This window comes from Equus asinus, chromosome 8, assembly GCF_041296235.1.
Source record: "Equus asinus isolate D_3611 breed Donkey chromosome 8, EquAss-T2T_v2, whole genome shotgun sequence".
In the NCBI taxonomy this organism is placed as follows: domain Eukaryota; kingdom Metazoa; phylum Chordata; class Mammalia; order Perissodactyla; family Equidae; genus Equus; species Equus asinus.
In genome coordinates, this window is record NC_091797.1 from 52,432,052 (window position 1) to 52,457,010 (window position 24,959).

Consider the following 24,959-nt stretch of genomic DNA (forward strand, 5'->3'; position numbering starts at 1 on the left):
CTTTGCAGGCTTACTTAGATTGGAAGGTCTTTCTTCCTCATTTTTTCTTTATCTCTTTTCTGATTTAGCAGTTTCGTAGTTGTGCCTCTCTGACTCACTAGAAGCAGACTTCAGCATTTGAGTTTTCTCCCATATAGCCTGCCTTGTCCTGATATTTGAGATTAGGCTAGGGGACTTGACTCAGTTACTAGTGGTGAGGCTGTCTTTCCCTTAGGTTCTACTTGTTGCTCTGTTGGACTGTTGTGAAGGGAGGGACTGTATTAATGTATTCTACCATCTTGAAAGAAAACTAAAGTCTTGAATGCCATTGATCATACAGTATTTAAAAGTTTGCAGTTTTCTAAGCAAATCACTTTTCTTTTGTCATTAAAGCTCTTTACGTAGACGAGATTAGTTACATTTAAGAAATGGGAGTTTTTGGAAGCTGGTGGCATAGAAGGACCCTGAGCTCACCTCCTCCATTGGACACAACAGACCTACAACTACATGTGGATTAATTTTCTCTGAGATCTGGAAACTCAGTGAAAAGAACCTCTGTAAAAAGGGACAACACAGAGAGAAGTGGAAGAGGCAGAGATACAGTGTGCTGTCCAAGAGCAAGCTAACCACAGCCATGCTGCCCACAGCAATAGTGGCCCCGCCACAAAAGAAGGGCACACACAGGCCATACAGGGGACATCCCTCGAGCATTTGGTACAGGTGATGAGAGGAGAGCACACTGCTGGGCCCCATAAGACATCTCCTACATAATGCTACATTTCCAAGATCAGGAGATGTAGTGGATCTACCAAATGCATAGAAATAAGCACAGAGAGGTAGGCAATCTGAGACAGAGGAATGTGTCCCAAATAAAAGAACAGGACAAATCCTTAGAAAAAAACTAAACAAAACAGAGATGAACAATCTACCTGATAAAGAGTACAAAGCATTGGTCATAAGGATGCTCACTGAACTCAAGAGACTAGATGAGCACAGTGAGAACTTCAGCAAAGAATTAGAAAATATAAAAAAGAACCAATCAGAGCTGTGAAATACAATGACTGAAATGAAACTTTCACTAGAGGGAATCAGCAGCAGAGTAGATAACACAGAAGAATGGGTCAGCAATCTGGATGACAGAGTAGAGGAAATCACCAAAGCTGAACAGAACAAAGAAAAAAGAATTAAACAGGAGGAGGACAGTTTAAGGCACTCTGGGACAAACATCAAGCTGTTATTTCTTCAGATAAATTCTCTGTCCCTTTATTTCTCTCTTTTTGGGATGCCTAAAATGTGAATGTTAGTGCACTTGATGTTGGTTAAAGACTTGAATGTAAGAGCTGAAGCCATAAAACCCCTAGAAGAAAACATGGGCAGTACGCTCTTTGACCTCAGTCTTAGCAGTATCTTTTTGAATGTGTCTCCTCAGGCAAGGGAAACAAAAGAAAAAATAAACAAATGGGACTACATCAAATTAAACAGCTGCTGCACAGCCAAGGAAGCCATCAACAAAATGAAAACGCAACCCTACCAGTCGAAGATATTTGCAAATCATATAACTCATAAAGGGTTAATAGTCAAAAATATATAAAGAACTTGTGCAGCTCAACAACAGAAACTTGATTGAAAAATGGGCCTGGGGCCCAGCCCCGGTGGCGTAGTGGTTAAGTTTGGCCCACTCCACTTCAGTGGCCTGGGTTTGCATCCCAGCTGCAGACCTATACCACTTGTCTGTTAGTGGCCATGCTGTGGTGGTGGCTCACATAAAAGGAAAGAGGAAGATTGGCAATGGATGTTAGCTCAGGGGGAATCTTCCTCAGCAAAAAAAAAAACCCATGGGAGGCCAGCCCCATGGCCAAGTAGTTAAAGTTCCATGCACTCCACTTTGGGGGCCCAGGTTAGTGGCTTCAGATCCCAGATGCAGACCTACTCCACTGGCCAGCCGTGCTGTGGAGGCATCCCGTGTACAAAGTTGAGGAAGATCGGCATGAATGTTAGCTCAGGTCTGATCTTCCTTGCACACACACACACACACAAAAAGGCAGAGGATCTGAACAGACATTTTTCCAAAGAAGATATACAGATGGCCAACAGGCACATGAAAAGATGTTCAGCATCACTAATTTTTAGGGAAATGTAGATCAAAACCACAATAAGATACCATCTCACGCCCGTCAGAATGGCTATAGTTAAAAAGACAAGAAATAAGCGTTGGAGAGGATGTAGAGAAAAGGGAACCCTCGTACACTGCTGGTGAGAAGGTAAATTGGTACAGCCACTGTGGAAAACAGTATGGGGATTCCTCAAAAAATTAAAAATGGAGGTACCGTATGATCCAGTTATTCCAGTTCTGGGTGTTTATCCGAAGGATACAAGAACACTAATTTAAAAAGATATGTGCGCACACCCCTATGTTCATTGCAGCATTGCTCACAGTAGCCAAGACTTGGAAACAACCTAAATGTCCATTGATGGATGAACAGGTAAAGATGTGGTACATACATACAATGGAATACTACTCAGCTATAAAGAAAAGATGAAATCTTGCCATTTGCAACAATATGGATGGACTTTGAGGGTATTATGTCAAGCAAAATAAGTCAGAGAAAGCCAAATGCCATATGATTTCACTCATATGTGGAAGATAAAAACAAAGAAACAAACATATTTACAGAGAATGGATAGTGGTTACCAGAAGGGAGGGAGATGAGGGGAAGGAAAAAGGGGCACATTTGTATGGTGACGGATGGCAGCTAGACTTTAGGTGGTGAACGTGGTGTAGTCTATACAGAAGTCTAAATACAAGGACATACACCTGAAATTTGTATAATGTATAAATCAGTGTTACCTCAATAAGAAAATAAATTTTCGAAAAAGATTTGGCTTACTTTGTATACATAAGGAGATTAGTATCTGATTACTGTAGCATGAGCTTTTTCTTTAGACAAGCTTTTATATTTCTCAGTAAAATTCATGACCCTACTTTTTTAAAGTTTATCCTTGTATGAGGAAAACATTCGCTTGGTTTGGTGTTTGCCAGAAGACAAGTTTGTGAATTTTGCTTATGTCACTTTGGTTTGGATTTTTAAAGATAGAGTTTCTCAGATCTTTAGTTGATATCTGTAGCTCAGTTTTAGCTGTCTTGCAGATATATATTTAGTATGACTTTGATGTATTGAGACTTTTGCAGGGAGGGGTTAAAAATTTATTTACTTTTGTTCTTATTACCTGGTATGCTAACTGTGGAGCTTTATGAAAATCTAACCCCTGAGACCTCTTTATCAACTCCCCCCTTCTCTGGGCCCCCTCTCTTCATTCCAGCCAACTGCCAACTGCCAATTTGACATCCCAAGATGCCTCACCCGACTCCTGTCCCTAGCTCTGTTCCACACTGGGGTTATAGTCTCCACATTTCTGAGGAAAGAGGTACTAATAGTTGGCTGCTCCAAATTTTCTACCTACACTGTGTTTTTTATCTAATAGATTAGGATAGATACTTCCTTACTTAATTACTATCCAGTGCTGTTTTTTTTGTTTCAGATGTCAAATATGTTGCCGTGGTTGTTTCTTAATTGTTACAGTTAATGAGACTTTTTAGTAATAGAAGATTCATTTTTGTAGGTATTTTAATGAAGGCTTTCAGGAAAGGTCAAATGGAAGAAGTTTTATTTTTAATTGAATGTAAACAAATTATGCTAGTTTCAGATACTGTTGCAGCTTAACAGGGATTGGTGCATTTTGGTTCACTAAACATTAGGTTACTAGAACTATGTTGAAAATAACCCATTTCGCAATATGAGGTAATAAGAGCGTGTTTTAGCTTTCACCTTATCTTAGATTCCAGAATTTGTGAAGATCGTGTGTCAGTCACTAAACATATTGGCATTTTGCCTCTACTGTGATATCAGTCTGGGTTTTATAATGAAAAAGCTCATTGATAGAGAATATATAAGCAGTATATAATAAGACTGAGTTTGGGGAGATTTAATTGCTTGATATTGTCATGTCAGGTCATCCTGCCACTTACTAGCTATGAGTGACCTTGGTCAAATTAACCTCTTTGTACATCACCTTCATCTGTAAAATGAGGATAAGAAGAATAAATATATTGAGTGTGTGTCTGTAGGATGTCTGCCATTTAATAGCAGTATGAAATTAGGCCATATATCTCCCTGCCTCTGTTTCCTCATCTACAACAGTAGTAACTACCTCATGTGAAGGGTATTATAAAGGTATTATATAGTAAGTCACATATTTGATGATTTTTGTGTTCAGCTTGAGGTGTCTGTAAGCATCTGGTAAGAATTTCCGACTTTCTTTCTCCCAAATTTGGGACCTGCTTCTGATGAACTAAGTTAAAATTTTGGTGAATAGGAATCAAATTTAGAGTCAGTTCAGGTTAATAAAATAAGGAACCATTATGGCCACGTATATAGCTTAATGAGTTAGCATGAGATATAGGTTATTCATTTGATGTGTCCAGGTGTTGTAAGGGTTTAAAGGCGAGAAAATAAGGCTAAGGGTTGGAGATGGGAAGACATTTCCCTACAGAAATAGCCAAATGCATCTTTTTTTTTTTTTTCCCTAATAGTTGGCATTTTTGTGACCCAACAGGTGTAGCCAGTTCCCTAGGGGCAGGGACTATGTATGTTTTGTTGTTGGTGATGGTGCTGAGGAAGATTAGGTTCTAATTTTTTGTTGTTTGCTTTGTCCGATAAATAGCCATCTTACTATTTTTCAGGTGCATTCAGTGTAAGTTGAAGACATCAGTACACTTCACCCTCAGATTCTTTAGCTTACATAGCATGAACTAGAGTTAAATATTTATTGTTTTTTAACTTAGTGAAGATGTACATATAGTAAAATGTAAAAGTCTTAGGTATACCATTTGATGAATTTGACAAATGTTTATACCTGTGTAATGCAGACTCCTATGAAGGTGTCAGACATTTCTGTGACTCCAGAAAGTTTACTTATGCTCCTTCTTAGTCAGTAGTCATTACCTGCTACCCTGGGGGCAATCAGTATTCTCATTTTTTCCACCATATATTGGTTTTGCTTGTTCTGGAACTTCGTATCAATATAGTTTTTCTTTTGTGCCTAGCTATTATGAATAAAGCTGCTGTAAACATTCTTATTCTTGTACCTTTTTGTACACGTTTATTTCTCTTGAAGTGAATACGTGGAAGTGGAGGTGTGAGGTTGTTTGGTATGTGTTCAACTTTTTTTTTTGGTGAGGAAGATTGGCCCTGAGCTAACATCTTTTGCCAGTCCTCCCCTTTTTACTTGAGGAAGATTGTCCCTGATTCATCAAGCATAGCTTTATGAGCAGTGTGTAGGTCCATTCCTGGGATCCGAACCTGTGAACCTTGGGCCACCAAAGCAGAGTATGTGAACCTGACCACTATGCCACTGCGCTGGCCCCATGTTTAACTTTTTAAGCAACTGCCACATTGTTTTCCCCAAAGTGATTGTAACATTTCACACTGCCACCAACAGCTTTTCTACTACTCCACATCCTTACCAGTAGTTGATTGTCATCTTTTTAATTTTAGCCATTCTGCTTTGTGTGATGGTATTGTGTAAATTTTGTTGTTGTTTGTTTTTTTGGTGAGGAAGATTGGCCCTGAACTAACATCTGTTGCCAGTCTTCCTCCTTTTTGCTTGAGGAAGATTGTGGCTGAGCTCATATCTCTGCCAGTCTGCCTCCATTTTGTATGTGGGATGCCACCGCAGCATGGCTTGATGAGTGATATGTAGGTCTGCACTTGGGATCCCAACCCACGAACCCCAAACCTCCAAAGCAGAGCATGCAAACTTAACCACTACACCACTGGGCCAGCCCCAAATATCTCATAATTTTAATTTATATTTCACTGATGGCTGATAATGTTGTGTTCTTCTTTATGAGCTTAAAGGCCATTAGTGTATCTTCCTTTGTGAGGTGTCTGTTCGGATCTTTTGCTCTTTTAAAAATTGGGTTGTCTTATTATTGAGTTGTTACAGGAGCTCTTTATAAATTCTTAACCCAAGTACTTTGTCATATACATATCTTAGAAATATTTTCTCCCAATCTGGCTTGCCAATTCATTTTCTTAACAGAATCTTTTGATCAGCAGTTGTTCTAAATCTTATGAAGTTTGAATTTATCTTTTGTCCCCCCATTATTTTTACTGTTCTTTGTGTCCTGAGAAACCTTTGCCCATCCCCAGGCTGCAAAACAGTTCTCCTGTTTTCTTCTAGAAGATTTATAGTAGTGCTTTTTGTTTTTTGTTAATTTCCTGTTTGATTTCTTATATGATCCATGGATTATTTAGAAATGTGTTTAATTATGATGTTCATGTTTTGAAATGTATGGAGACATGTTTTATAGCCCAGCATGTGGTCTACCTGATGAACCTTGGGGAATGTATGTTCTGCAGTTTTGAAGAATAGTGTTCTGTAGATGTCAGTTAGATAAGATGATTGATAGTGTTTCTTAGACCTTTGTTCTTGCTGAAATTTTTTCTTGGGGGTGGGGGTGTGTCTGGTTAGTCTATTAAATTGTTGAGAGATGGGAGTTAAAAGTGTCCATTTCTTCCAGAAATCTTAGTTCCCACGTGCTGCCATTTCCCTTCACCCGGAAGAACTTGTCGAGCAGATTTATGGCAATAGATACTCTTAGACTGGTTTTATTTGAAAGCATGTTTATTTTGCGTTTTTTGAGGGTGGGAGTTGGCTTTACTGAGCATGAGATAAACTGCATGCATTTGAAGTACTCAGTTTGTGAGAGCTGGCAGTGAACGTATCTGAACTCTTTCTCCTTTGTCGGTGGCAGCTGAAACGCTTTAGTCTTAGTTGGCTCTTTAGTCTCTGCTTTACACACATGTCGTTTACAGGTCTGCCAGAGATTTGAACAGTTTATATGCAGACGTTGGGCTCCCCTTCTGGAGCTCTTCATTCTTGCGTCTTCCCTCATTTTCTAGCTGCTGTGGTTCCCTAGTCTGTCCTCTGATTCCTTAACCAACAAATTGCAGTTTCCTCTCTGAATTTCACCCATCCAGTGGCACCAGTTGAAAGAGAACAAGAAGCTTACTCAGTATCCTTCTCTTCTTCTAAGTATCTTCTCCCCCTCCAGTTTCTGCTTGCTTTTGGTTGCTTCCCATTGTTTTCAGATGGTTGTTTTTTATGTATTTAAGTTTAGCATTGTTGCCGGTCACAGCATTGGTCAGATACGAGTTACTCCACCATTAGCAGAAGCAAACTCTTTGTGTTTACTCTTAATCTGGGTCATTTGAGACTTGGAGTGGTCTTTGCTGTGTTGAGTTAAAAAGCAAGGCAGTTCTCCAGATTCATCAGTACTGAAGTTTATTAAGTGCTTATTTTACGTGCCAAGACCGTATATAACTTTGTTTCGTATTAATACCCAAACTATGGTGTATTAAATTTTTTCTCATTTTCACCATTTAGGAGATTGGTAGTCAGGGCGCTTAGGTTCACAAAGTCACATGGCTGGCTGGTAGCACAGCTGGGATTCAAATCTTGTTTAGTTCTTTTGATTCAAGAGCCCGCCTTGTTAACACTGCATGGTGCTACCTTCTCCCTATTTTAAATTTACCTGTAGCTATATCAGTTCTATTTGAAAATAAGTATAGATAAAAGAATGACATGAAAAATGGACTACATCATTATAAAATTTGTGTCGTGTTGTAGGAAATGGAAGTACCAGTATTGCCGAAAATCTCTCTACCCATCACCAGTTCTTCACTACCTACCTTCAGTTTTAGTTCCTCGGTGATCACAACCTCCTCTCCATCACCCATTAGTCCTTCGCAGTCATTAACAAACAAGGTATAGAACCATTGTACAAATAGAGGTGATTTTTGTTCTTATTCTTTATTTTTAAAAATGTATTATCTATTTAAAGCAGTGATTAATTTTCACTATGGAAGTTAATAACAGAGTAAGAAGAGAAAAATGGAAATTGTGTTTTGCTTTTTTTTAAAATTTACATTATAAGGGATACATTATAATAGAAGTGTTCTTCAATTCTTATGCAATATGTTAGAGAAAGAGATGATTGTAAGTTTGTTATTAAACACTGTTTCCATTAAGCTACCTTTTTTGGTTAAGAATGGATTTATGTTTTTGTTTCTCAGGTAGGATTAACATCTTTAATCTGCTCCTGAAATTTTTTTGCTTTCTTCCTGGCTTTTATTTTTCCTGAGCATATTTTATAGTAGGCAAATACTCACCTCTAAGATAATGTATACTTCTCTTCCAGGAGGAAGCTAGATTTTATAGCAGTTGCTGTTAAATATTTTTCAGAAGTTAAAAAGTGATTTTTAAATCTGAAAGGGAAAAAAATTGCTTTTGGCTTCTTTGGAATAATTAATTTGCTTAAGGTCAATTTTAATGTCAGTTTCTTTTTCTGAAATGTTCTGTTTCATTTCTTTAATAATTTGGAAAACCAGGTACAAATGACCTCTCCAAACAGCACTGGCAGTCCCATGTTTAGATTTTCATCTCCAATTGTAAAATCTACTGAGGCAGATGTACTACCTCCATCATCTGTAAGTAGCAATCAAGGAATATTTCATGTTTATTGGTTTCAAAGGCATACTGTAGTTTTATCAAATCCATGATGCCCTTGGTGGTAAGAAGTCCCACTAGTTTTCTTCAGACTTATGAAAAAATTTCAATGTACAGAAAACTTGGATGAGTAAACACCTATATATTTTTCACTGCATATATACGTACACACATACACATTTTCTCATGTACTATTAGAAAGTTGAGATGCAAACATCTTGATACCCTTAATACTTTTCCATGTATTCCCTAAGAAAAAGGACATTCCTTTGCATACCCACAGTACAGTTATCATACCCCCCAAATTTAACATGATATAATGATAACATAATCCATATTCAGATTTCCCCATCAGCTCCAGACTGTCCTTTAATTGCTGTTTTGTTTCTCTTGGTCCTAGATTTGATTAAGATTAAGACCTAATCAACTAAATCATATTGCATTTAGTTAGCATGTCTCTTGAATTGCCTTTAATCTAGAAAAGTTTTGAATTTTTTATGTCCCATAATGTATATTTGTTTTATAATTACGAAGTAACTATTTTGAGGGAAGAATAATACATAAGTTTAATGTTTAAGTTGCCCCACCCTTATTTGGCATGTGTATCATTTTAACATTTTGCCTTCCATTTTTCACTCTGTCCTTGTTTTCTGTCAGAACTAGATATTCTAGATCATTGTGTAATTTCCTTGCCTCATACCTGAAATCTGTCTGTTGTCCAAAAAGTTTCATACTTTTTATTGGAAAATGGCATTTAGAAACCGAGAACTAGGCATTAGAAACACGTTATTTTATGTACTGTTCTGACGGAAAACAATGCTTAAGAAATTAAAAATGCTGCTGTTAAACTATGACACACCATTCATTATAAGAAGCGTCCCAATTTTAGAGATTGTAAAATATGAAAAACTACGAATCTTAGAATGCATGAAATTCAATGTTTTTTTTACTTGGAATTTAAAAATACTCTATATTTGATATTTGTTTAAAACGAAATTGACGGTTAAAGGATACTGTTTCTCTTTACAGATTGGATTTACATTTAGTGTGCCTGTTGCAAAAACAACTGAACTTTCTGGCTCTACTAGTATTTCAGAACCAATTACAAGTAGTTCAGGTAAGTAAAAATTTCTCACCAATGTCAACATAAAAATAGTTGCATACAGTAAATAGTATTTCAAATTCTTTCTTTCACCTTTGGCAGGTCTTGTAAATGCTTTCTTTCGTTTGAATGAACTTAGCTCGGAAAAGCAAATAGAAGCTAGAATCAGCCTTTTGACAATGCTTTTTAGTAATTTTCTTCGGATATATTTGGCTCCCTAAGTGTAAATGTTACCATTTGGTTGTGAGAGGGATAGTCACAACAGCAAATTTATCCACTGCCTTTGATGAGTCAAGATAAAGTGACAGTTTATTATTAATGAAATCTCATTGTAAGAAATCCAAGGGTTGTCTACCTTGTAATTGCTATGGATTCCATCTCTAGGTTTACTCTTCAGTTCACAAGCATTTTTATGGTTAAGCGTTATGCTGACCCCTGCAGATCATGATATGTAATTTCTAAACTCAAGAAATGGGCGTAACTGAGGGAAAGAAATTGAGTACTCAGTTAATTAAATCATAGGATTTTGTTGTGATAGTGGTGGTTTTCTTTCAAGTGTTTGAGAAATGGAGAATCATCTGGGCTGAGTTAGTCAGGTCAAGAATTTTGGAACGAGGGCATTTTATCCAAGAAAAAACAGCAAATGAAAGAGAACAAGAGGACATGACATAGTTTGAAAATTGCGAATAATTTGTCATGAGGTTGAGACGTAGCTTTAAATCCTGAAAATTCTTGACTGCTATGCTAAAGAGTTGGATTTTAATCTGAGTGTAGTAGGAAAACATTGAATGATCTTTATATGGGGGTGAGATGGGTATTGTGGAGTCACAGCAATGTGTTGAGTGAGGGTGTGGTTGAGAGTCGGATATTATAGGCTGGGACATCAGTTAAGGGGCTCTTGCCCTATCCAGAAATGTTTCTTTGGCTATTTGCTGAGTTTCAGAGTTTTTATAAACTAGATCCTCCCTCAAAAGATAGATTAAGAAATAAATCAGAGAGTCGGGACATAGAAGCTAGAGAGATCTTTGGCTTTGGGTAATCGGGAAGATAAGAGCATAGATTATGAGAGTGGCGCAAAATAAGAATTTGACTGATATGTTTGCAATCCTAATTTTTATTGAATAAATAGCCTTGAGAAAGTAACAAGCACATTTCAGGTGTACTTCTTACCACAAGATTTTTTTTCTTTTTTGAGCTCAGGAGGAAAACCCTATTCAAATTACTATTTTCATGCCTAGTTGTGAGGAAAGGTGTTAAAATTCTTTCCAGTTTTTACCAATCCTAACTGAATGAGCAACAATTTGTTAAAACAACTTTTGTGTTTCATTACATCTGGGGAAATTACCTAGATTTTGAGAGTTTATTATGAGTGGCATATTGAATTGTGAGAACTGTTCTTATGTTGACACCTCTGATTCTCACCACCTCTGTCATTAAAAAGCTGATGGAGGGGCTGGCCGGTGGTGTAGTGGTTCGGTTCACATGCTCCACTTGGCACCCAGGATTTGTGGGTTCAGATCCCAGGCGCAGACCTACACACCTCTCATCAAGCCATGCTGTGGTGGTGTCCCACATACAAAAGAGAGGAAGACTGGCACAGATGTTAGCTCAGCCATAGTCTTCCTCAAGCAAAAAGAGGAAGGTTGGCAACAGATGTTAATTCAGGACCAATCTTCCTCACCAAAAGAAAAAGAAAGAAGGAAAAAAAAGCTCATTGAAAATGTGAAAGTCATGATTAATTACTTTGTGACAGGAACCTCTTTTTCCATTATTTTCTTTTTCCATCTCTTTGAGTACACTTCAAGGAATCCTTAAAATTTAACTTAAATTACTAAAAGCAATTTAATTTTGATTACAAAGGAAGACAGAATGGGATAAAGTGATAAAAGCATATGTTTTCTTTGTTTTGACAGTTATAAGAGGGTAGATATGGTGTTTCGTTTTTTGCATATGTTTGTTATTGAGGTGAAATTGACATAAGATAAAATCATTTTAAAGGGAACGGTCAGTGGTGTTTAGCGCATTCACAGTGTTGTGCAACCACCACCTCTATCTAGTTCCAAAACATTTTTATCACTCCCCAAAGGAAACCTGTACCCATAAAATAGTTGCTCCCCATTTTCCCTTTCCCCCAACTCCTGGCAGCCACCAATCTGTGTTCTGTTTCTTTGTTTTTACCTATTCTGGAATCATACACTATGACTTTTTGCATCTGGCTTCTTTCACATACTGTTTTCAGCGTTCATCCGTGTTGTAGTATGTATCAGTACTTCATTCTTTTTATGGCTGAATGATATTCCATTGTGTGAATATATCATAATTTATCTATTCATCCACTGATGGACGTTTGGGCTGTTTTCCACCTTTTGGCTGTTGTGAATAGTGCTATTACAACTATGCATGTACTTGTATTTCTTTGAATAGTAGTTTTAACCCTTTGGAGTATGTACCTAGACCTAGAAATGGAGTTGATGGATCAAATGGTAGTTATGTATTTAACTTTTTGAGGAAGTACAAAATTGTTTTTCTCAGTAGCTGGCTCCTTTCGCCTTCCCACCAGCAGTGTATGAGAGTTCTAATTTCTCCACATTCTCACCATGCTTATTATTTTCTGTCCTTTGATTATAGCCATTCTGGTGGGTATGAAATGATACTTTGTTGTGCTTTTGATGTGCATTTCCCTAATGACTAATAGCGTTGAACATTTTTTCATGTGCTTGTTGGCCCTTTATATGTCTTCTTGGGAGAAATGTCTGTTTAAAAGTCTTTTGCCCATTTTGAAATTGGTTTGTCTTTTTGTTGTGAGATAAAAGCACTTTTATATACTAGATCCTTATCAGATATATGATTTGAAAATATTTTCTCCCATTCAGTAAATCATCTTTTCACTTTCTTAATAATGTCTTTATTTTTATTTATTTTTTTAAAGTATACTTTTTGGTGAGGAACATTGGCCCTGAACTAACATCTGTTGCCAATCTTCCTCTTTTTTTTTCCCCCCTCCCCAAAGTCCCAGTACATAGTTGTATATGCTAGTTGTAGGTCATTCTAGTTCTTGTTTGTGGGATGCCACCACAGCATGGCTTGATGAGCGGGTCCATAGGTCCATGCCCAGGATCCAAGCTGGCAAACCCTGGGTTGCCAAAGTGGAGTACACAAACTTAACCACTTGGCCATGGGGTCAGCCCCCTAATAAAGTGTTTATATGCACAAAGGCTTTTAATTTTGGTGAAGTTCAGTTTTTTTCTTTACTTGTGCTTTTAGTGTCGTCTCTAAGACTCCATTGCCAAATCCATGGTCATGACAATATACCTCCTAGGTTTTCTTCTAAGAGTTTATGATTTTAGTTCTTCTGTTTAGGTTGTTGATCCATTTTGAATTAATTTTTCTTTATGGTGTGTTATAGCAGTAGGTAGATTTTTTTAGAACTACTTCACCCGCTACTTTTACATTGTCAAATATTTAAGGAAAAAACCTGGTTATTTATATTTTATCATAGAAAATTTCAGACATTTTCAGAAGTAGAATAGTAGACTGAATCCCCATATACTCTTAACTGAGCTTCAACATTTACCATTTTATGACCAATCTTGTTTCTCCCTCTCTCCTTTCTTCCTTCCCCCTGCCACACACCCACATAAACACACCTTTCAGGTTATTTTGAAACAATCCCAAACATGTTTCATCTGTAAACAGAGACTTTCCCCCTTAAAAATATAAGCACAAAACCATTATCATACTCAAAATATAGATCTCTTATTTTAAGTAATAAGGATGTGTTCATCTTAGGAAGTTTAGAAGATATAAAAAGTAAAAGCAGTAAATAATCACTAGCAGCCACCATTATTCTTTAGATGTAGATATTCAAAAATCTTCTGGATTCTCTAACCTCCGATTTCCCATAACTATGCTTCTAAAAATGATTTTTGTGGCTGCATAGTGTTCTATCATGTCAGCCTTCTGTAATTTCTGTAACCAGCCCCTTATCATCCAGGTTTTCAAAATTATAACTGAAGGATATTTTTAATCACAGAATGAATTTCTAGAAATGAAATATCTGGCTCAGTTGAATATTTTTAAGGTTTTTTTGGTCAGTATCATAAATTGCTGTTTAATCAAACACCTGTTTCATGCAGTATATGAACTTGATGAAATTGGCATATCCTCTCCAATGTTCATTTGATTTTCTTGATTACCAGTGAAAAATTCACTGTGTGACGAGTCCAGATTATATTTTTTGTCCTTTTGGAGCAGAGAGATGTACAGTATGGGAAATAGTATTTTTATGTCTTTATAATGGCAAATTAACCCTGTACTTTGTCATTTGTTCATTTTCTTTGAATTCATGATGTTTTAGAAGTCGATCCAGATTGGCTTTGAAAGATCTTTCTAGTACATTTAACTCAAGTCCAGCACTTTTCTTGGCATAATATCTTTTACAATTAAAAAAATTACAGCTCAAGATATCACTGCAGCGAACAGTACAATCTGTAAGAAGAAGCCAGATGAAGTTTGTGAGGGCCCTTTTAGACCTGCAAAGACCCTGAAAGAAGGAAGTGTCCTAGATGTTCTGAAAAACCCTGGTAAGAGAACAGCTGCCTTTGAGATAATCTAAAATCTTAATTACAAACTCATGGTCTCATTTTAATGTCATTTTTGTTATACTGTAGGCTTTTAAAAATTGCAACTAGTTTGATAGGAGATTGACTGTTGAATGTAGACATAGTCAGATGTAATTATTTTAGGGGAAATGTCTTAAAAATTCCACTTGTCTCTTTAGAATTCAAGGACTCCAAACTAAAATGAAATCTCTAAGAGGCAGGTATAGAAGGAGAAAATGAATTGCCTGCTAATAGAGATAGGCCAATATGGAATAAAAGTAAATAAATCTGAAGATATACCTGGACAGTCTTTCTCTGATGAGAACATTGAACTGCTGCCTTCTCGAATTATTCCCCAGTTGTGGTATATACATAACAAGGCCAAGTGAAAAGAAAACATTTGCTGATTGTAACATATATACATACAGGGCAGTACTCACTGGAAATGAAACAAGATTTGAATGCTTATTGGGTAACAATTTGAAGGTGATGAATAGAAGTCCTGAAATAGGAATAACTTTCGGTTTGAAAATCAAAGAGGATAGTCATAATTTCAATTGTGATGTGTACTATAAGAATATGAAAGTTTTTATAAGATAATCTAGTAGCTCAGAAAGAATTGAGATTTACCCAGCAGATGTGTTCATGTATAATTGAATAGGAGTTTCAAAATGAGGTTGGATGCTACAAGATTTAGAAAGGTTAGGTGTTTTTGGTCTAGCTCTCATTTTATAGTTGAGTCCCCTGCCTACAGGAGTCTTGATAATTTAGGCAATTTTACACAGTTATGGCAGAACTCCAGAATGCTTGTACTAGAATTAACCAAGTAGTCGGTAAGCATCAGATGCGTATAGTTTACCTTTGTCAGAGTTACACTTTGCATTTAATGCCCACTACTTCCCCCTTTTTAACTTATTTTAAATAGCAAAAATTTGGAAGAGTCATGTTCTTTTGAGGGAAATTAGGACAATCCACAAAAGTAGGAGGAAAAGAAACGTCTTATAACACCTTGAGATGGTTGCTGTTAAAATTTTGCCATCCTCAGTGACTCAAATGAATCATTAACTAAATGGTACATTGTTAGCCACTGGGAGTAACTGAAATATATGGGATTGTTTTGCCCTTATGCTAAAAATTGCTCTAAGCTGGATTATTTCTTGGTACCACTAGAAAATGTCTAACAATCTTCTGTATATTCTTCCCCTCCAATTTTCTTTTCCTTTGGTGCTAAAGGCTGGAGAAACAGGTCACTGAGTTTTTTGGTATATGTAAAATAAGCTAATGGGTCCAAAGTAAAGGATCAGAAAATTATTCCATAAAATGTAGTTTGAGTGAATCATTTCAATGGCAGTTTTGGTAGCAAAAAGACTTTTTTTCTCTTATTATTCCATGGTTCTATGTGAATACCTTAATTCTCTAAATACACCTTCAGTGGTTACAAAAAGGATATACTTACGATATGAAAGGCTCTGAGGTTTTATATTAGAGCTATCTTTGAGGCAGTTTTGTTTGAATTAGTGTTTGGTAACTTCGCGTGGACATGTGTTTGAGTAGCATGAACTTGTGCTCCATTAGGATAGACTGAGTCTTAATAATGTTTGTATTTCTAAGGTTTTACCATATGGTTTGGTACATCTTTGTTGGAATTTTTCATCATATTTGTCATTGAACCATTACCATTTAAAAGCTTTATATGAGTTTAGTGTAATTAAAAGTAATCCTTAACACTCTGTTGTACTTTGAAGGGACATCGGTCAACTAACCATACCTGCACAGCTCAGCTGATTTTTACGGAAGTAAAGGATACCACACTGTGGATTATGGCTGGACAAAATTCAAAGATTACAGATAATTGAAGTCATTTGGCATAGCCAAGGGAACACCTGAAAGGATGAGGAAGGCAGGCTATGAATGTACCGTAGTTCAGTGTTGCAGGAAGGCAGAGTATAGCAAAATGTAGATGACAGTAGTATATATTAGTAAATTAGTACAAATTAAAGCCTTAAATTAGGTATTAGTTGAATTATAGTAAATAGAAATTCCTATAGGAAGATGATATACTATAAACAAAATTTCTGTTGTAGAATTTTAACTAGGTCCGTTGCTTATTAATTATGTGATTAATACTAGAACTATTGCTTAGGTGAAAAACAACACTTTAAGTAGTCCAGCTTGGATTGTAGTAATTTTGCAATAAGATAAATGTTTTCTCCCAGTAATGATATTTCAGTTAATGTTTAGATTAGAAAGCTTCCCTAATTGTTTTTTTTTTTTTTGCACTCTCCTCTTCCCATCGTTATAGGTTTCACCTCACCAAAGGCGGATTCTCTTGCTGCTCAGCCTACCACTACGAGCCCGGTGGTTTATACAAGACCAGCAATAAGTAGCTTTTCTTCTAGTGGAACTGGGTTTGGGGAAGGTTTAAAAGCTGAGTCATCGTGGCAGTGTGATACTTGTCTACTCCAGAACAAAGTTACAGACAACAAGTGCGTAGCCTGTCAAGCGACAAAATCGCCACCAAGAGATACTGCTAAACAGACTGGAATTGGGACTCCAAGCAAAAGTGGCAAACCAACTCTTTCTGCATCAGGGACAGGCTTTGGAGACAAATTTAAAGCAGCAGTAGGAACTTGGGATTGTGATACCTGTTTAGTACAAAATAAACCTGAAGCGATAAAATGTGTAGCTTGTGAAACACCGAAACCTGGAACTGGTGTTAAGCGCGTCATTACATTGCCAGTGGCTTCAGAAAGTGCCGTAACTATGGCTGCTTCATCCTCCAGCTGCACTGTGACCCCTGGTACCTTAGGATTTGCAGATAAATTCAAAAGGCCTGTGGGATCTTGGGAGTGTCCAGTATGCTGTATTTCTAATAATGCAGAAGACAATAAATGTGTGTCCTGTATGTCTGAGAAACCAGGTACGTTGATGATTGTTTGGAATAATTTTGTCATTTCTTTAGTAGAACATTTTAATTTATTCTCTATAACACCACTAAGAACAACTTCAGTATTTTAAATGTTTCAGGATGAGCATTTCCTCATACATCTTAATTTTTCTAAACTATCTTGAGGTTAAAATGACTGGCTTGAGGCTAGGTCTGCATGTTCTCTTAGGATAGGAGATGTTTTCGTCAATCCCATATATACCTTGACCTCTTCTTGGATGTACTTTTATCAGAAACTTCTTGCTCTTCATGATCGTTTTCAAAGTTGACTAATAGAGATAATGTAAGGTCTTAGAATGGGGCAGTGTTTCTCAAACCTTTATACAAAATGAAATATTACTTTGTCTCTTTTTCTCTGAGTAGAAGTGAGGATGGCTAGTGGTCATTTCCAGAGAAGGTTTCGTTAAGGGGTAGACAACGTTGCTTTATGAAGAGGCTGTGGGTGAACATTAATGGTGATATTGTGCCTGTATGCTTTCTGCCAGAGATACTGCCGCTGTAGTTCACTACTGAATCATTAATGAAAACATTCTAACTTAGCCCACCAGAAAAATGGAGTTTGGTTTGAGTTTTTCCTGTTTCTCTGTTCAAATTTGAAAGAGTTACTGAAGATTCAAATTGATCTTTAATTCATCTGGAAATGACTCTTTGCTGTTTTTGTAATGCTATCATAATTATTTGGTACAGATATATGGTGACATGGATGCTAAATAAAACATATATGAGTATCCTGGGAATTATATTTCCTATTTTTATTGCATTTATTCATGGACGTGTGGTTTTATATCTGCAATGGAAAGCTCTTGAGTTATTAGCCTAAACCCCTTGTCTGAACACAAGGAGTGAGCCATATTTCTAATTCCTATTGGACATCGCCACAAGAATAAGATTTCAGAATCTTTGTTTTAAAATATCTTCGTCTTCCCATATGGCATCCCTCCTCTAAAAAAAGTAGAAAGCCCTTGATGCTTGTAGGAGACCAAAATTCTGAGTTGACAGGAAAATAAAACTTTGAGTCAGGAAATAAATTGTTACACACAAAGGCAGCTCATATATGTATCAAAGAACTTTGACTTCATCCTGTAAATGGTGACCATCATTTTAAGCAGAGGAGTGATAAAGTCAAATTTGCATTTTTGATAAATCATTCGGTGGCTTTTTGGAGGATAGATTTGAAATTCAGAGACCAGAGAACAGTTTAGGAAGTTGTATCAATAATACAGGCAAAGTGTGATGGGTACTAATGAAATTAAATAAGGATGGGGTATGTAGAATAATGTACAGTTGAAGACATGTTGATTTCAAGCTGCTGAAGTTGACATTCAGATATATGTGAGGCCTTTGGATATACTGATAATGGAGCCTCTGGGCTGGAGATCAGATTTGGGAGTCATTGGCTCATAGTTTTCAAATAAGTCATGGGAGTCAAGGTTATGTAAGGTGAGTGAATGGAGTGAATAGAGAAGACAGCCTAAAACTGAATTCTGCTAATTTAAGGGAGTGGCAGGGATAAAACTTTGGAACACTTAATTTCTTAAAGGCATAACTGGACAGGGAAAACAAAATCCACATGATACTTGTTGCTTCTTAGAAGGATGAATTTCAAGGGAACAAGACCAGAGGTCTGAATAAGAAGGTGGTTATTCAAGCAGGAGATAAGGGGAGCTTGAACTAGAACAGCAGTAGAAAGGTCAGAAAAAATGAGAAATGAAATAGATTAGAGAAATACGTAAGGGAGGAGGAGCCATCTAGCCAATCTCACCAGGTGGATAATGGAACTATCAGCTAAGAAAAAGACCACAGGAATGAAGCTCAGAAGTGTGGGTTGTAGGTACAGATCAGGAAACTTTTATTGGTGATGAAAACCATCAGAGTGGATGAGAGGTTGTGAGAAGGGCAGTGGTCCAAAGATGGAACCTCAGGGAGCAATTTTATTGGCAAGATGGAAGAAAACATGCCAATAAAACACAGAGGTCAGGTAACTGGGAGAAGTGACAACAATTGGAAAACATTTAGAGAAGTGGGAGTACCAGAATGAATGGCTCCATTCTCAACCCTGTATTTCTTCAGCATTGTGCCTTGCAGACCCATCCTTCTTGTGCAGCCTCCTCTCCCCACAAACTTGCTAGTTCTGCTTAAAGATTTAAATAATCGAGTCTGTGAATCCATCTCCTGCTCCTTAGCTATTTCTTCCTCCTTTGCACTCTTGTTTAGATCATTTCTCACTTTCCATCTTGGTGATGGTGCTACTATGTATTTATGTTTTTCTTTCTCCTTTTTAGCTCATGAGCACCTTTAGAAGTTAAGCAACATTTTATTCATCTCTATGTCCCCAGAACCTAAGTACATTATGGTGTTTGATAAACGTCTGTTAAATGGCTAGCTTATAACAGAAATGCCATGAACATAGTAGTAGGTGATGTCGAGTTGAATTGCAAAGTGGATGATAGAATACTTCTACGCAAAAATGATTATTTGAAAGGCAGAGACCTGTGCTTTGAAATCTTGAAATTAATATGGTCTGTGGCTGTGTATTTTTTATGTCTCCAAATAATGCCTCCAATTTATATCTTACATTTTATAATGCTGTGCTGTTGGAAGAAATTTGATAAAGAGTCTTAAGAAAAATTTAGTCCTTTAGGCTCCGATTTGTGAGCATGATTTTTTTTAACTGGCTATTCAAACTTGAGGTTAAGAGGGAGCTCATCATTGAGCAAGGTGAATGTGAGCTGCTCATTTATAAGAGGAAAAGAAATCTGAGGTGTTTTTACTGTTTTTAACAATGTAATGTCTATATTTCTGGCGTTTTCTCTGTGTTAATAGGAAACACTAATAAAAATGGAATGTTCAGACTTACTGGTATCATTAAGATACTGACATAATGCAAATTAGAATTTTCATGTGTATCCTCATTATTTTTTAGGCAGTTCAGGACCTGCCTCAAGTAGCACCACTGTCCCTGTCTCTCTGTCTTCTGGAGGCTGCCTAGGATTGGACAAGTTCAAGAAACCTGAGGGAAGCTGGGATTGTGAAGTATGCCTAGTGCAGAATAAAGCAGATTCTACCAAATGCGTAGCATGTGAAAGTGCAAAGCCAGGCACAAAATCTGAGTTCAAAGGTAAGGTGTTGGTAAAGTGCCTCCTGGTATTGCCATTTTAAAGTGACATATTTGCAAACAGCTTTAGTTTTAAAATTACTCATTCTCTATTGAAAATTCATCTAAAATGAGGTATTGTCCTAGACTTCTGGCTCACGTCTATCTCTGAGTTACTATAAAGTTGGATTATTTGCTGGTCAGCAGTGGGGTATCTTTCTGTAGCAGGGTAAAAGAACTATTCTGTCACGTGTTACTGAGTCTGAGAGAGTTTTAGGTTTCTATTTTTAATTGTTAACAGCCCTTTGGCATCTCAATGAATTTCCTGACTCTTATTTGGCTGGGAATTTACACCCCTAGAACCTTATTGTAAAGAATCTAGATTTGGGCTTTGGTTTCCCAGAGTATGTCTCAGATTTTGTTATGTTATGTAAATGGAAAGAAGAACCTCTGAAAGTAACTTATACTTAATTACCTGGAGGCCAAGTTTTTCTAGTCTTCATATTCCTGTGTGAATTATTTCATGTTTTATATGGGACACAGTTTAGTCAAAATTTTGATTTTGGGTAAATCAAAAGCTGGATTTTGGGGGGGGGGGAAGCTAGAAAGGAAAAGAAATTTTACATCTGAGAAAGATTTTAATCTGTAAGAGAGTAGGCCTAAAAGATGGGAATGTAAGAGCATTAAAAAAAGGAGTATCCAACTTTTACTACTCATAATTACGCCTTGGATTAGTTATTGGCTTTCAAACTTTTTTGACTGCAAACCAAAGTCAGTAAACTTTCACCTTGTGACCCGTCACATGCACAGTGTCTATGTGATTGAAAGAAAAGTTTTACAAACTAATACTTATCTCTAGTATGTGTAAGGTACCCTAGTGTTTTCTATTTTTTTTCTTTTTAGAAGGCAAATGCTGGTTGCCGCCTACTAAATTAATTACATGACTAATGGGATACAACAGGTTTGAAAGCCACTGCTGCCTTCCAGTGTACTTTAGCTCCCTCTCTAGCTGTACCTCAGGGTCCCTGTCCCATGTTTTCTACCTGTAGTGCAGTAATCATCATACCTTTAAATCTGTCCCTTTGAGGCAGAGGTGATAATTAGTTAATTATTTTCTTTGGCACCATTATTTATAGCTTTCTGTGTACTACCACTTAAGGTATTTCAGAGACCATGTGGATGGCCGTTTGCTCCTGAGATTCTGATGGACTGTTTCCATTAAGTTTCTTAGGGAAAGAAAGTGGGGTGGGTAATCATTAAAAGGGGAAGACGGAAGAGGAGGGTTTGTAAAGCTTGGCCATCGTTTGTCTTTATTTCCGCATGGGTAGCAGAGTTGTGGATAAATATCTTGGCACCCTTCAATGATTCCTTTGCTGAGTCAGCCAGTCAAGTGCTTCATTTCTGGTTTATTCAGCTCCAGAAAAGCATTAGGAATCCAAGACTTTGATCTCGTCAGTATAGCAGTATCTTTTTAAATACTGCTTCCACTCATGTAATTCTTGTTCTTTGATGGCTAAAAAAAAACTGTTTTAGATTCTTGAGTAAATAACACATTTATTCAGAAGATTTAAAAATTAAATTATGACAGGATTCACAGTGAAAAGTATTTCATGACCCCACTGGCACATTTTCCATCCTTCCTCCCCCAGCAAAGGTAATAGCTGTGGTTAATTTCTCATAACTCTTTCAGAGTTTCTTTATGCATATCATAAGCAAATATAGTCTTATTCTGTATCTTCTTATTTCCCTCTACCTTGTTAGAAAAGGCTATATACCACAGTGCCTTTCTGCCCCCTTGGTTTTATTATGGATTAGCTTGGACACATATTTGTTCTTCATTCTGGATTACATATGGCATTTTGATTGTCTGTGAATTTATCTTTCAAATAAAGACTCAGCTGTAGAATTCCTGGGTCAAAGGGTATATGTGTTTGTAATTTTTGGTAAATATTGATGAATTGCCTCCCATAAATTTTGTGCTAATTTACACCTCCACCTGCTGTGTGTTAATAAAGTATCTGTTACTCCTAGTCTCATCACCAACACTGTTTTATCAAACTTATTTGACCTCTGCCAGTCTGATAGATGACAAGTGGCATGTCAGTGTAGTTGTGACGATTGAGATGTAATTCCCATGGTGAATATTGGCACCTTGGTTCATGTTTACTACCATTGCTAATACTCTTCAAAGCAGGCCTTTTCAAAGTTATTCCTACTCCCTTTGGTTTTCAAAGTTTAGATTTTGTTTGAGAGAATAACTGTAATTCAGTGTCTTTGGTGTCTCTTATATTTTTTGAAGGCTTTGGTACATCTTCCTCATCTTCAAACCCAGCAGCCTCATCCTTCAAATTTGGTATCCCATCATCCTCTTCCGGGCCTTCTCAGACTTTAACAAACACTGGAAATTTTAAATTTGGAGATCAAGGAGGCTTCAAAATAGGTGTGTCATCAGATTCTGGGTCTATAAACACCGTGAGTGAAGGCTTTAAATTTTCTAAACCAATAGGAGATTTGAAATTTGGAGTTTCATCTGATTCTAAACCTGAAGAAGTTAAAAAAGACAGTAAGAGTGATAATAATTTTAAATTTGGACTTTCTTCTGGTTTAAGCAATCCACCTTCTTTAGCTCCATTTCAGTTTGGGATGTCTAATCTTGGGCAGCAAGAAAAGAAAGAGGAACTGCCTAAATCTTCATCTGCAGGCTTTAGCTTTGGTACAGGTGTTATTAACTCTACCCCTGCTGCTACTAACACTGCGGTGGCCTCCGAGAACAAGAGCAGCTTCAGTTTTGGAACCACAGAAACCAAGAGTGTCTCAGTGACTTCTTTCACGTGTAAGACAGCAGAAGCGAAAAAAGAAGAAATGCCTGCCGCCAAAGGAGGGTTTACTTTTGGCAATATGGAAGCTGCCCCTCTACCATCTGCCTCATTGTTTGCTTTGGGAAGGACAGAAGAGAAACAGCAAGAGCCTGTCACTTCTACTTCTCTGGTGTTTGGGAAGAAAGCTGACAACGAAGAGCCAAAGTGTCAACCAGTGTTTTCCTTTGGGAATTCAGAGCAAACCAAAGATGAGAGTTCTTCAAAGTCGACCTTTAGTTTCAGTATGGCAAAACCATCTGAGAAGGAATCTGAACAGCCAACAAAGGCCACTTTTACTTTTGGAGCTCAAACCAGTACTACAGCTGGTAAGTATTAAACGTTTTCTTACAAGGTGTCTCTGATATCTTGACAAACGCAGCAAGTCAAGGAATGGTTTACACTGAACATAGTTGAGAGAGTACCAGTAACAGAACTCTTGGGGAAGGAGCCTAGGATTCTCAGTTTTATCTGCTTCAAACCCCCATGATTCTGATGAAGTTATCTACGGATCGAATTTTGAGAAATACAGCTCTAAGGGAAAGCCCACGATATACATTTGTCTGAGTCTTTCTTCTGTTTGGGCTTTTATAATCAGAATTAGCATATGCTATTCAGGATAGGCATTCTTTCTTAAGCTCATAAAATATTTCTTAACTAATAAAATCTTTATGAATAGGCCTTCATTTGGAAATAGAGATAATTACTCACTATCAGACATTTCAGGAACATGGACAACAAAAATAATTAATTCCTGAGGAATAGAGGTGGTTATGAAAACTAAAATCCTGAAGAAAAAAACGAAATAGCATTTTTAAAAGTTAAAAAACATGGTTGGTGAAATAAGATCATTCTGTACACTGAGTAGCAGAAAAAAACATAGCAGATAATCAGATTAGTGTACTGGAATTTCCCAGAACACAGTAAAGAATCAAATTAAACACTTATGAACACTTTTGGATAATAAATTGAAAACACAACAAAATGAAAAATTAACTTAAAAAAATAGTATGGAATTTAACACATAGGTATGAGTAGTTTTTGTCTATTAAATTTTTACTTGAAAATTTAAAAACACTTTAAAGAAAAACTAAATTATGTACTATATGGAAAGGGATAAAAATGAGGTAGGGTCTAATCAAATTTAATCATGGTGTCACCATACTGTTTCCATTGAAATCAGCGCTCTTAAAGCCTCCTGTTAACCAACTTGAAAATGAGCCAACATGCTCCATTTTCTGTGAATCATACTACTGTCCATATCGTAATGTGACCAGCCCTGTTTAGTAGACAATATGGGAACTTCAGTAAGGTGGCTAGATCCAGGATCACCATATAAAAATCAATGGCTTTTCTCCAGATCTGCAATAAGTAGTTGGACAACATATCTCATTTGTATTTTCTAACATTTCTAATTTGTATTTTATAATAGCAACAGAACCTGTTACATGCTAAATAATGAAAAGAACATAAAAGTCTACACAGAAATCGAAGTACAATGATGTACACCTGAAAAAAAACATAAAGGGCATATTTAATACTTGTTCCTAAGTGAGAATATTTCCCCCATCCCCAATATAATTTCTCTTCTTAGAGGAATTTTTGCCAAGCGTGATAGGCTAAACTAATTCTAAAATTTCATATGGAAGGAGAAACGCACAGAAGATTTTGGGGAGAAGGGCAAGTACACAGTCGGGTTTGCCCTACTAATCTCAAACTATACTGTAAAGCTACAGTAATTAAAACTGTCTAGTAACAATAACTGTAGAGGAAACATGCACATATATCTGGAAATTTAGTATGAGATAAA

At 36.8% G+C, this 24,959-nt stretch overlaps 1 protein-coding gene across 2 annotated transcripts in view; it reads left to right on the forward strand.

Annotated features, from left to right (window-relative positions):
* Positions 1-24,959, forward strand: part of NUP153 (nucleoporin 153) — a 70,565-nt gene that overhangs the window by 34,966 nt on the left and 10,640 nt on the right. For both annotated transcript variants that reach the window (XM_044773199.2, XM_070515599.1), the window contains 7 exons: positions 7,672-7,809; positions 8,433-8,531; positions 9,580-9,667; positions 14,110-14,235; positions 16,556-17,173; positions 20,124-20,318; positions 22,594-23,478. In XM_044773199.2, coding sequence (XP_044629134.1) covers positions 7,672-7,809; positions 8,433-8,531; positions 9,580-9,667; positions 14,110-14,235; positions 16,556-17,173; positions 20,124-20,318; positions 22,594-23,478 — 2,149 coding nt within the window. The remainder of the gene's footprint in view (positions 1-7,671; positions 7,810-8,432; positions 8,532-9,579; positions 9,668-14,109; positions 14,236-16,555; positions 17,174-20,123; positions 20,319-22,593; positions 23,479-24,959) is intronic.